General features: G+C 41.2%; 1 protein-coding gene across 3 annotated transcripts; it reads left to right on the top strand.

Moving 5' to 3' along the window:
- Nucleotides 1-945: 945 nt before the first annotated feature.
- On the top strand, nt 946-13,355 carry rangap1a (RAN GTPase activating protein 1a). Of its 3 annotated transcripts, XR_007571584.1 has the most exons (17): nt 946-1,090; nt 2,747-2,866; nt 3,019-3,146; nt 3,807-3,866; nt 4,037-4,216; nt 5,509-5,643; nt 5,923-6,081; nt 6,440-6,553; nt 6,672-6,771; nt 6,974-7,058; nt 8,302-8,443; nt 8,935-9,051; nt 10,737-10,842; nt 10,962-11,050; nt 11,185-11,349; nt 11,802-12,365; nt 12,549-13,355. XR_007571584.1 is itself a non-coding variant. In XM_050069307.1 (16 exons), the coding sequence occupies exons 2-15, from the start codon at nt 2,755-2,757 to the stop codon at nt 11,308-11,310; spliced, it is 1,653 nt and encodes a 550-aa protein (XP_049925264.1). In that variant the 5' UTR covers nt 946-1,090; nt 2,747-2,754; the 3' UTR covers nt 11,311-11,349; nt 12,549-13,355. The 3 variants fall into 3 exon arrangements, 2 of the variants coding, with proteins under 2 accessions (XP_049925264.1, XP_049925263.1); XM_050069307.1 differs by lacking the exon at nt 11,802-12,365; XM_050069306.1 differs by lacking the exon at nt 11,802-12,365 and having other exon boundaries at nt 11,185-11,306.
- Nucleotides 13,356-13,468: the final 113 nt, after the last annotated feature.

Raw genomic sequence — 13,468 nt, forward strand, 5'->3', positions numbered from 1 at the left:
TTTTTTTTTTTTTTTTTTTTTTACATCTAAGAGTCACTAAATCAAGTTTCCACTTGAAATTGACTAATGAACTAAAATTAATTTTTGTATAATTTCTTCTAATTAATTATCATTATATTTAGTTATTTTCTATTTTCTATTTTATTTACCTGATAAATTAAGCTTTTTTTTTTTTTTTTTTACATCTGTCAGTAAATCACGTTTCAACCTGAAACTGACTAATGACCAAAAATTTATTTTGTATAATTGTTTATTATTATATTCATACTAAGTTTTTATTTTTAATTTTTATTTAATTTAAATGATTGATTAAACTTTTTTTTTTTTTTACATTCAGGGAGTCAGTACATCTAGTTTCCACCTGAAACCGACTAATGACCTAAAATTAATTTTTGTATAATTGTTTATTATCATATTTATAGTAAGGTTTCATATTCTTTTATTTAAATGATTGATTAAACTTTTTTTTTTACATTCAGGGATCAGTACATCAAGCTTCCACTTGAAACTGACTAATGAACTAAAATATTTTTTTGTAAAATAAATCGTTTACATATTTAGACCTGCATTCAACACAATAGTAGAAACAAGGGATGCCTATAAATACATACATAAAAACAGAGACATAGCCTGATAACGCCATAACAGTTTTATTGTTTTATTGTTTAATTGATTATATTATATTATATTATATTATATTATATTATATTATATTACATCAAACTCATTTCTAAGCCAAGTTTATTTGTATTTATTTATTTATTGTATTGTTGTTGTTTTTTTACATGAATAAATGTGATATTTGCCCATAACGTTGATGGTATTTTTAAAAATCCAATTGATTAAATATATTGTATCTTTAACTCACTTATTTTAGAGCTCAAACATTTCAGACAGTATTTCCCACAGACTGGACGTGGTAGTGACCATGAACGCACCCGGGACCGTTGTAGTCCAATTGGACTACAACTCCCTTGTCTCCCAGATGTGCGGCCGTCAAGTAGTGTAGTGTGCTGAATTTGGTTTTAAACGCCAGGAGTGAGCGGGAGTGTGTGACTGGACTGGATTCAACCGGCACAGCGGTGTTCAGGTAATGGAGATATTAATTTCTATTGACAGTAGACTAAGTTATGAGTTGGAGTTTATGCAATAACGAACATAAACCGGGGACCGGAGGGGGTCGAGTTAACGGTTTTCAGATGGCCGCCCGGAGAGGCCGTGTCAAAGCCACGCTCTGTCCTACAAACCTGGGCTAGCTAGCTTACTAAATGTTCTGTTTTGTAGTTCTATAACCACCGGACGACGTATTTTAAGTGTCCAGCAGGCAGGTGACATGTTACTGAATCGACGGTTGTTAATAACGGTTTTACCAGCTCCACTGTCAGTAAACCGTTTTGGTGTTAGCATGTTAGCACTCGGCTAATGCTAGCCGCCGGTTGCTTACCGTGGAAAATCCACCCCAAAAGAACATTCAGTTGTGATGAGTGTAGCCACAGAAGTCTGATTGTGCAAAACCCGACTGTTGTAAACTGTATTAAAAGAGCGTGAAAACCTATACTCATGAATTTTAATTTAATTCAATTTGTCACTACCTTCATCAAAATCCCATCTAATGTTGTTGACTTTACCAAAAAATAGAAGCTGTTAGTTTAGTGTATACACAGGAACTCTGGGATTTGTCCCTAATCTAAGATAACTGTAGATGTAATATTTCTGTCTGTGTGCTGTTCAGCGTACAAAGAGACAACTACAAGTGTATACATTGAATCTGATCTGCAGTGTAATATCGTGAAGCAGATGTAAATATTATTTTAGGGTGGATTTCCCCTCAGTGAAAACAGCTTTTTCAGCAGTTTTTGTTCAGTGGAGAGGTCGGCCCAGCTTTCCAGGAATAAACAAGGCAGTTAAAGCCAAAATGTCCACACACGATTTTGGAGTTTAAATAACTTGTATTAGGTGGTCAGTGTTCTGGTGCTTATTTGGTAATTAGTGCAGCCTGTGGGGCAGAGAGGAAACCAACTCTGTTACTGAACTCCATGGATGGATGCATGGACGGCTGGTTGTTTGGTGGTTCTGAGGGGAATATAGACATCCAGTAGCTAATATGACACATACAAAACACAGGTACACACAGTAACAAAGACTAGAAACACAAGAACAAAAACACAACAATGAAAGGACAGTCTAGCCAACTGAACTTCTACAGAAAGCTGCGACTATAAAAGAGTATGAGCTAAAGGAGGTGGTGCAAATGTAAGGTGTTTAACAGTAGAGCTGCAACGACTAATTGATAAGTTGATTGATTGTTTTGAGTATTTACATGTGAATATTTTGTGGTTTCTTTACTCCTCTATCACAGTAAACTGAATATCTTTGGGTTGTGGGTAAAACAAGACATTCCAGGATATCATCTGGGGCTTTCAGCAACACTGATCCACATTTTTCATCACTTTCTGACATTTTAAAGTCCAAAGATTAATCAAGGAAATCGTCGACAATGAAAATAATTGTTAGTCTCATCCCTAGTTAGCTGTGTAGGTATTGCAAATGTAAGGTATTTAAAAAATAAAAACTGTGCAAGAATAATAAGGATGGATACTATGGATGATATAAATTGAAAATTGAAGATAAATATATCTATAAAAGTGGAGTGAGCATAACATTAACACAGCCAGTAACGAACTGATACTCCAGCAGCCTTACGACAGATTGCAGATTAAGAGTGAATTGTGTGTTTGTCCCTCAGGTGTCTCGATGGCGACAGACATTGTTGCGCAGTTGGCCGACTCTCTGGCCAAGACTGGAGTAGAGGACGGAGAGCTGAGCTACAAAGGCCAGGGGAGAAAGCTGGACGATGCCAAATCAGGTGAGTGTCAGACGTCAGTGTCCCAGAAACCCTGACTATAAGCCAGCGAGGCTTGATCACTTTAACACACTTAAGTCTGGGTTGTAACGATTTGTCATTATAAACATCCCAACACTCCCATCCCTCTTTCTTAACCTGTTGCCCCTCTGCAGTGGCGGAGATGGTTAAGGAAATCCAGGACTTTGAGGACTTACAGGCTCTGAGGTTGGAGGGAAACACTGTGGGTGTGGAGGCAGCACAGGCCATTGCCAAGGCCCTGGAGACAAAGAGCAAGTTCAAGGTTTGGAGCGTTTACTCTCGACCTTTTTCATCATTCTCATTATGAATCTTGCCCTCATCACCTTCGTCACACTGCAACTAGGAACTGTTTGGCATTTTTACTTGATGAACCTTTAAAAAAAAAAAAACCTGAAACAAGGACATTTGGCATTTTTGCTTGGACATTTGAGTTAAATATTAAAAATATTGACAGATTATTTTCCTTTTGATCTTATGTCTTGTTGTTTTTTGTTTTATTTCTAATGATAAAATAATGCTGTACCGTATAGAGATGCATCTAACACTTATTTTCATTATCGATTTATCTGCCAATTACCCTCTCAATTAGTTATTTTGTTATTAGTGTCAGAAAATAGTGAAAAATTCCCTGTGTTATTTCCCAGAGCCCAAAGTGAAATCTTTAAAAAGTATGTTTTATCCAACTAACGTCTAAAAACCTCAAACTGTTCAGTTTATTATCATGTATGACAGAGAAAAGCATCAAACTCTCTTAAATGTTTATTTGATTATCAAAATAGTTGCCAGTTAAGTTTCTTTCAATCTAATTATCTCTGCAGCTCTGGTACAGTACATCGAAACATGATTTTGCCTTGTTGCTCCAATAGATTTTATTCAAGATTGTTTTGTGTCTGACACTGTGTATCTTCTTTCTCTCTTTCAGCGCTGTTACTGGAGTGACATGTTCACAGGTCGTCTGCGCTCTGAAATCCCACCTGCCCTGGTAAGGCACTTCTTTCTTCTTAGAGCTTACTTGTTGAAATATTGCCCTCTTTCCATGTCCTGCTCTACTCCTGAATGATGACATAGTTGTAACTATATTGTCTTTGTCTTTGGTACACTCCTGTACTTATCCTGCCTTGGATTTTATCTGTTTCCCTCCATGTGTTGTAGAATTCACTGGGTGACGCTCTGATGCTGGCGGGCGCTAGGCTGACTGTTTTAGACCTCAGTGACAACGCCTTTGGACCAGATGGGGTGAAAGGCATCGAGAAGCTGCTCAAGAGCACCGCCTGCTACACACTGCAGGAGCTACGGCTCAACAACTGTGGCATGGGCATCGGAGGGGGGAAGGTCAGTCATGAGAATCTCTTTCTTGAGTTTAACATTTCCTTTATGTAGTATCATTGTTTGATAATATACACTCAGTACAGTGTAGGGCTGCCCCCTCAAAGTTGACCAAATGTTAGTCGACCAGAAAGGTCATGCACTTGTAGCTAAAATATAGGTCTATATTAATGAAGGTTCATTAGGACGGTTTTGTATTTCTCTGTAATGTAGCACAGTGTTAACAATGTAACTGATACTATTCTTTCTCACACCTGTAAACACAGGCCAAACGCAGCTATAATCCGTATGGTAATTCACCTTATAGGTAACGAGATGTAACCTTTACCCGCACCTTCACCGCCTCTCTTTAAATCACTTTATAGCTTGCTAAACACTTACCTAAGATTTTCTTCAGGGTTTCCACTTGAATGTTGACTATGTGTAAGTATGGTGGGCGGGTCACATGGCTGCTCCAGCTGCAGCTGTGCCTACTGGACCATGCACAGAGTGCAGAGAGGAGCTGTCATAGGGCAGCATCAATATGTCTGTGACCGAGTGTTTCCGTTTTTGCCATCAGAATTTGAAAATATTAGTCACACAGAAAGTTCCACATCAGCTGCAGCCATCTTGGCTGTTTGTGACTGGCTTCTCTTTACTAAGATGGGTTATGCTCACTGTAGTATTCCCGGCACAACGGTCCAGGAGCCAAAAATGACATCATCTGTTATTTTTTTTACACAAAGAGCAAAGGCTCTGCAAGTTCCCAGTCATTCCATCAAACCAAACCCGCCCTGCGTGGGGACCAGACTCATCTGCCAGAGCAAATAAAGCATTAGTTTACAGATTCATCTGGCTAATGATTGCCAGTCTAACTGCATAAGTTTCAGTTTAAGTCTAAGCACTGAAGTACAGCAGTCAGTTAAAGGCAAAGAGATGAATGCTGTCAAAATGTCAGCTGCTGTTAAACCTCTGGCCATCACATTGGATAATGTTTGTTAACACAGTTTGCAAATTCTCACCTCCAGTTTGACTTCTCAGGAACGTATGTATGTTAAATTGTCATATTTTTTAAAATGATATCACTCCAGGTTCCCACGGATATTACTGTAGTTGTAATAATGGAGGATTTACCAAGGAAAATGTAATGTCATGAGGGAGAATCTAAATTCACCAGTGTACTAATTTGATCAAAGTCCTGGGTATCAGAGCAGAGAGATGTTTTGAAAGTTTTTGGTGAATTGATATTATGTGGAATTTAAAGAGAATTTCCTGAAACAAAAATGATAGTAAAAATTCACATCTGTGTTTCTCCTCAGATCTTGGCTGCTTCATTGAGCCAGTGCCACAAAAAATCCAGTGCAGAGGGCGCCCCTCTCGGCCTGAAGGTGTTTGTTGCAGGGAGGAACCGCCTGGAGAACGATGGAGCCACTGCCCTTGCTCAGGCCTTCCAGGTACAGGACTCACTGCTCCTGGAGCTTGAACACAAAGTCTACTCTGATGATGCCACATTGTCATACTGCATCACCTTACCACCATTATGAGATATTTTAGCACAGCTTGTCTCCCTGGAGCACCTTGTATGACTCATTTAAAACACTGATCTCACACCAGTTTATATCAGTACGGCTCATATTGTCATTTAACTGCTTAATCACACTTGCTGAGTCTGTTACTGTACACAAACTGATTTGTAGGTCGACTAATCTTCCGCTTACACTTTGTGTTCCCAGTTGATGGGCAGCCTGGAGGAGGTTCACATGCCCCAGAATGGCATCAATCACCCTGGTGTGACAGCTCTGGCCACGGCCATGCAGCACAACGCAGGCCTCCGCATCCTCAACCTCAACGACAACACCTTCACTGAGAAGGGGGCTATCGCCATGGCTCAGGTACAGAGATGTCAGACATTAATATACATTCAGTAGGCTATATCTTCAGTAGCTAGCTAGCTAACCCTACACTTTTCAGGGTTTGATTTTGGTTTTGGAACAGGGAAGAAACGTAGATCTTTTTCCAACCTCTCCAGGTAACGGGTATCATTAATACACGACGTGCCCCAGGCACAACATTTAGCTCCAAATCCACAAAACCAGCCTGAAAATGAAGGAAATCTGAAACGACTGCATTAGAGTCAATGGAGCACAGCCAGCCCAATGCTATGTTATGATTGGCCAGTCTGCGTACGAGGGCAGGACATAGCGAAGGGTCAATTGAAGCTGTCGTAAATAATGTGTGTGTCCTTCACAGGCCCTGAAACACCTACGCAGCATCCAGGTGATAAACTTTGGAGACTGTTTGGTGCGGCCGGCTGGAGCCATAGCTATTGCAGAGACTGTATCAGAGGGACTCCCAATCCTCAAGGTGAGCGAGTTATACACTGTCACCGCCACTCAGAATAATAATTTATTGGATTTACATGTCACAGGTGTTTGTGTGTGAGGACAACATGGATCTGAAAATATTTTGTTTTGTTTAACAGGAGCTCAATCTGTCATTTGGCGAGATTACGGAGGAAGCCGCTCTGGCTGTGGCACAAGCAGTAAAGGACAAGGACCAGCTGGAGAAACTGGACCTAAATGGTAAAACCTGTAAAGAGGAACTCTGCTCATCACATTAGTATCTTACGCTGTTAATCCTTTTTAAAAGTACAAAAAATCTGCTTTAAATTTTTCCTGATTGTGGTTTTAAAACAGTGGATGACTTTCATCTTTGAATCGTTATTTAGAAATTAAGTTTTAGTTTTTTGACTACGCTGTATAACATGATCTCTGTGGTTTTCAGGAAACTGTCTCGGAGAGGACGGCTGCAAAGCTCTGAAAGACACCATGGAAAGCATGAACATTGGAGATCTTTTAGGATCACTCAGGTAATCACGTCATACTTTAGCTCCACATGTCCTTCTCTGTACCCGTCTATGCTGTTGTGGGTCACAGGGGCCTCGAACTTAACCCAGTATGCACTGGGGAGCAATTTAGAGTCTCCGGTTCACCTGACCTGTTCATGTTTGGACACTGAGAGGAAACCAAAGCAAAGGTGTATGAACTCCATATTGAAAACCCTCTTTCGGTGGAATGACTGTCATGTCACCCTCTCAGTTTTTGAGTTATGTTTTGTAAAACATATTGGGCTTTATAAGATCCAAGATAATACCACAGCAAGACATGAGCTGTTGGACAGATAGAAGATTACTTTTTACTTCAGTCGGTAATTAAGACTGGAGGCCAGAGGAAAAAAAAAAATCAAACACCTGAAGAGGATATTGATTTGAGTTGATTCCAAATACCCTGACCTTAAACCTGTAAAGCTTTAGGCTTGATCTCAGAAATTTGTTACCATCAAAACCTGGATCGATGTATGCCTGCTTCATAAAACCAACTGAAGAGAATCAAGCAAAGATATTTAATCCTGAACAATCCAGTTTTGCCTTGCATCTAGTGTAGAAAACAGTTATCTTTAGATTAAAGCTGGAGTGCAGGACTTTTGTCTCCCCCCTCTGGTAGTGAGAGTAGTGAGAGTAGTTACACAAACACTGTTGACAGGTGCTTGAGACATGTACCCATCTCCCTCGCCCCCAGGAGCACTTTCATTTTAATTCCTCTGATAGCAGAGTTTCTTTTTTTCTGGAGCATCCACACTAGAAACTTTTCTTGGACACTTGTTAGAGTTTTCTGCCAGACTAGCTGCAGCTAGAAAAGTCACTACAGACAAGAAAACTCCAGTGTGCTGTGAAATACAGAGAGGTTTCCCTGGTGGCTATAGGTTTAATCAGCATTGTGTTAACTTGTAAGGGTTTTAATGTAACAGATGTTCACTGATATGTAAATGTCCAGCACTCCAGAATCAAAAGGTTGATGCACATTTCTCCACTGTAACATCCCTTGTGGTTTGTGTAAATCCCATCTGTACTGTTACTATACTTGCTCTATTGTTTGATGCGTACGTGTTGATGATGTTTTAGACAGTATGCGTCACATCTGTACCTGAAAAACGGACACAATCTGCTCCACAATGACTTTACACATGATTTTATCAAATATCAACAGTCATTCAGAAAAATGCATCTCATCCCAAAATCCTCACTAATGAGCTGTGTTTATAATTTGCCTCAGTGACGATGAGGGTGAGCCGGAGGATGATGACGAGGATGAAGATGAGGACGAGGAAGAGGACGAAGATGACGAGGATGTGGATGAGGAGGAAATAGAGGAGGAAGAGGAAGAAGAGGAGGAAGAGGAAAGCAATGGCATCAAGGTAAATTCAATGTATGATCGTGATGTGAGACATCAAAGAAAAAGTTAACACAAAAAAATATAACATTAATTACCTGTGCGTACATGAGTTAAGTGAAGTTTAAATTTCGACGTAACAAATAGCTGCAACAAATATCTGGTGAGAATTTCTAAAGACCAAACAAAGTGAAATAATTATCAAATCTTTGTGTTCTGACACTAGGGGATGCTACTGCTACTCTCCCAGATTAAGATTCTGGACTGAAAAGAGGCAAAACAATGAATTTGAAATGGAAAGATCTTTCTGTATAATTGTTTTCACTTTATCGTTAACTAGGAGCATTTGTTACTATTTTAATTCTGCTGACATATCAACATCTGATAGCATAACCACGTCAGTCTGCATTACATAGATGACACAAAGTCCAATCTAAAGGCCACACTAGCTGTTGTTTTCTGTACATGTGTCTTTGATATTGTTGTACAGTTGACTTTCCTCTTTTTCCCTCATAGCTGTCGACCCCCACATCAGCACCCCGGCCCCCAGACGTCTCCTCGTTCCTCAGCTTCCCGTCCCCAGACAAACTGCTAAAATTGGGAACTAAGAGAGCGATGCTGATTGAGCAGCAGGTAAACACAGGGAAGATGTCATGTAGTTTCCACCCACAGAACTGCATCTGTCTGTTAATGAGAGGTACTAAAGGCTGAAAGGAACGTCATTGTGGTTACCTATAAAGGTCCAGAGTGTAGAATTTAGGGGGATTTATTGGCATAAATGTAGTATAATATTCACAACTATGCTTTTATTAGTGTAAAATAACTTGAAACTAAGAATTGTTGTGTAGCAGTAGTTCTCCTACACACTTGAACACAAGAAGTTTCAGTTCTGTAACTTCACTGCTAGATGGCACTAAATCCTGCACACTAGACTTTTAAGGACATTTCAGCTCGGAATTTAATGCTGCATATCCACTGCACGGTACAACACGGCTTCCTTTAAATCAAATGGTTTGTGCATTAGTAATAGATGTAGATAGTACCTAGCACCTGGTACTTTTTTGGTACCATCTTAAGTCCTGTTTCCACCAAACACTTTTGGTATGGTACCTTGGGAACCAAAAGCAACCCTTCAGACATTGCACTAGACCGTAGGTCTGTTAAGTGTTTCCACTGCAAACAGTGCTCTTTCATGTGGGCAGGGTTGTTGTCACTCACTGCTCCGTCCAGCACTCACTGTATTTCCCCCTTTATTAGTCTGCACCTCGTTTATCGTCCACAGAACGAGGCTGCACACCAACAAAAAGCGAAATTTAAGGTGTGCTGATGGATTTGAGTTGTCAACTCATACATTGAGTAACATTACAAGTTAATGTTCCACCTTAAAAGTGGCCGGCAGTCGGCCCAGTGAATTATTTTTCTCAGACTCCAGCTGCTGTGAGAGGCAGCAAAACATCCTTTCATTTTATAGTTACAGTTCACTAATAAAACTCTCCACAGTATGAACAGTGGTTACATGAGCCTCAAAACCAGACACAACTCAGCCCTGAGCAGAGTGACCGTCCTCTACTGACCAATCAGACTGCAGTGTTCACAGCTCCACCTTTTAGTACCAGATCTGTGTGCTAGGTACCCCAACAGAGGGGGGACCAAACATGGGGACGGGACAGAACGGTTCCATTGGTACCATCCACAACTTTTCACAGTGGAAACAGAAAAAAGCGTGCCAAACTGAACTGTACCGGATTGCTCGGTGGAAACTGGGCTTTGGTCGAGGTGTCACGCAAGCTGAGCCAATACTAGTAGGTGAAGTTAAAACACTGCAGACCACTTACTGGTCATAGAGAATTATCACCAGTGCGATACGGGACATCCTGGACAAATTCGGCATTTTTAAATACCGCCAATAGACCAAAAACATTTTTAAACGCTCAGACCAGATTTTAAAAAAATGTCAGCCGACAAAACTGCGCCACACATTACGGCATACAAGTGCAGAGTCTTAACAAGTGCCAATGTTCGGTTGCAGATGAAAGGATTCAGCAAGTGTTCACTGAAGATGATTTCATGGCAGTTTGATGCAGCGATCAGAGACTCCCACCCACACTGAGGGGGAACTATCTGCAGTAGAAAACTAAATACATAAAAAAGAACTGGTACCAAAAGTGAGACAAGTCAAGTTGAGCTGCACCGTGCAGTTGAAATGTGGCATAAGATTTTTTTTTTCAGTGTGTTTACTTGATGTAAATAAACAGTTTCACAATGTGAATGAAGCAGGGTGGACATCAGTAACTGTTTCTTCCTGTCTCTGTGTTTAGGTGGACGTGTCAGATGCTACAAAAACAGCTGAAGCCTTCCTCAAGATTGCGTCTGTCTACAAGGAGGAGAATAATGATGTGAAGACTGCAGTGTTGGACAGCGTTGGTGAGACATCAGTTGATTAAATTGTTGTTGTTCATGTTCTCACTGACTGAAGTGCATGACTGATGAGGAGGAAACCTCAGAGTGTCACAAATTAATTTAGGATTTTGTTTTCCTTACAGACACTCTGCTGAAGAAAGCTTTTGCCACTCCTTCCTTCCAAGGCTACAGCTTTGTATCATCTTTGTTAGTGCTGCTCGGACTTCTCAAGGTCTGTCTAATCTGCACACATTCTTCTTTGTCACTCTCTTGTGTCTGTTGATTCCTTTTCCATTGTTCTAACACTCTTTTCTGTCCTCTCGTCCTCACCATCCATCTCTGTGTCCTGTCCTCCTCGCTGCTCAGAGTGAAGACAAGGTGAAGCCTGTACTGGTGGTTCCCGGTCACCTCCACACCTTGGAGCATGTTGTTCGACAGGACTACTTCCCCAAAGAGAGCGTGGCTGTGCTGGAGGCCTTCATGTCCCGGTAAGGGCGTGACTGAGTGAGCCAAACAGCAGGCAGCTTTCAGGTACAACACACCACCATTACTAAACTGTCTTAAGGAATCAAGCACACACTGAAATGTTTTTGCACCTGGTGCATGTAGTAATGGTCGTGGGCACTCTGGTGGTTACTAATTTCTCTCTCTGAATGGGTTTATTATTTTATTTTTGTTAATAAAGTTATGTTTACTTCACCCCTCAGTTCCAGCGGGCTAACAATTACCTGTCTGTCCATATGACATGAATTAAAGCAACGGTTTTATGGTCATTTATTGTTAAAGTTATAAGAGATTTCAGTTAATACCTGAGCAGCTACCTTGTCAGAAATACAACGGAACAACAACCTTCTGTATGTGTTTACATGAAAACAAACTTGCATTGTTTTACTGTAGAAGGCTCAATAATGTCGACTTTTTCCATCATGCCATGAGCAACACTCATCCATCCATCCATCCTTTTTATATCCGCTTATCCGAAGCTGAGTCGCAGGGGCAGCAGGCCAAGCAAAGCACCCCCAACGTCCCTCTCCCCAGCAACGCTTTCCAGCTCCTCCTGAGGGACCCCAAGGCGTTCCCAGGCCAGATGAGATATGTAATCCCTCCAGCGTGTTCTGGGTCTTCCCCGGGGCCTCCTACCAGTGGGACGTGCCCAGTAGGCATCCTGATCAGATGTTGAACCACCTCAGCTGACCCCTTTCGATGCGAAGGAGCAGCGGCTATACTCAGAGCTCCCTTCGGTTGTCTGAGCTCCTCACCCTATCTCTAAGGTTGAGCCCAGACACCCCACGGAGGAAACTCATTTCTGCCGCTTGTATCCGTGATCTCATTCTTCGATCACTACCCAGAGCTCATGACCATAGGTGAGGGTTGGGACGTAGATGGACCAGTAAATCGAAAGCTTTGCCTTCTGGCTCAGCTCCCTCTTCACTGTGAACCTTTACCTCTGTGCTGATCGCCAACACCTGTCTGCAGCCACCATCGCTCCGTCTCTCCCACTCAACCACAGCGTAGGGCACGAGGGGGACGAACAATCCATTAAACATGTGGGGACTTCTTTTGTGTGTTATTACCTACATGTGTTTATATTGTCTGTTTATTTTATTTATATTGACCGTAAACAGCAAAACCACAGGGAAACGTTCACAGAAAAGTTAGTCACAGCCCTCATGATAAGAAGATATGTGTGTGTAAAATGAACCTCTAATCGTGTGTGTTATCTTCCACAGAAACAACAAGGCTCTGGAGTCATGTGGCACCGCCAGAAACAGCCTCCAGTCAACACTGCTGAGGGTCAGGTCTGAGGGCTGAGGACTGTGGACACACACACACACAAACACACACATATACACACACAGACTGAGCTCTGACTGATCACTGATGGACCTTTTGGAAACCAGCACACATGAACCCAAACCTGAAGCAAATAAAGCAGAGCAGCACTTGAGAAGAACAGACTCCACTTAGACACACTCACTGTGTCACTGCTGTCCTTCACAAGTTCAGCATCAAACCTCTTCCTCTGGACTGGACTTGAATGCTTGGTGTTTTGGAGTATGCTCTTACGGTGTGGACTAACTGAAGTGTTTCGTGTGCACTCACACAACCACAGGACGGCACTGACAACTTGGTCTTAATGCTCTTTGTGTTCTGATGAATAAGAAAAGGCCCCACTCCTCACATTAACTAAGGTCTGTGTGTTGTCTGCTGGTTAGTGAAGCACAGATCACTCTATGGTGAGAACTACAATCGACCCTGGCTTGAAACTTTAGCTTGTGTACATTCTCTATTTCATATCTAACTTTTACTATGCTGTTGTTTTATATTAAATGTTTATTGAATTCAATATTACGGTCAAACAGCGGTGTGATTAAATATATATTGACCGATAAATATTATCAAAAGAAGACTGTAAAGTACCATAGAACAATCAAAAGGGATGAAATATATCTTTATGTATTTTTTGCCTTTAGTGAGGCACATGGTGCAGAGTTTCTGGATTTTGTGACGCGGAAATAAAGCTGGTTTGAGTGTTGGATGCGTTTCAAAGTCTTTGCCTAATAACTGCGTAGAATCTTTATTCAAGAAATAAAGATATTCCTGGGGCGCTGGTGGCTTAGTGGATAAAGCAGGCGCCCCATATACAAGG

The sequence above is a fragment of the Epinephelus moara genome, chromosome 18 (genome assembly GCF_006386435.1).
Source record: "Epinephelus moara isolate mb chromosome 18, YSFRI_EMoa_1.0, whole genome shotgun sequence".
Taxonomy (NCBI): domain Eukaryota; kingdom Metazoa; phylum Chordata; class Actinopteri; order Perciformes; family Serranidae; genus Epinephelus; species Epinephelus moara.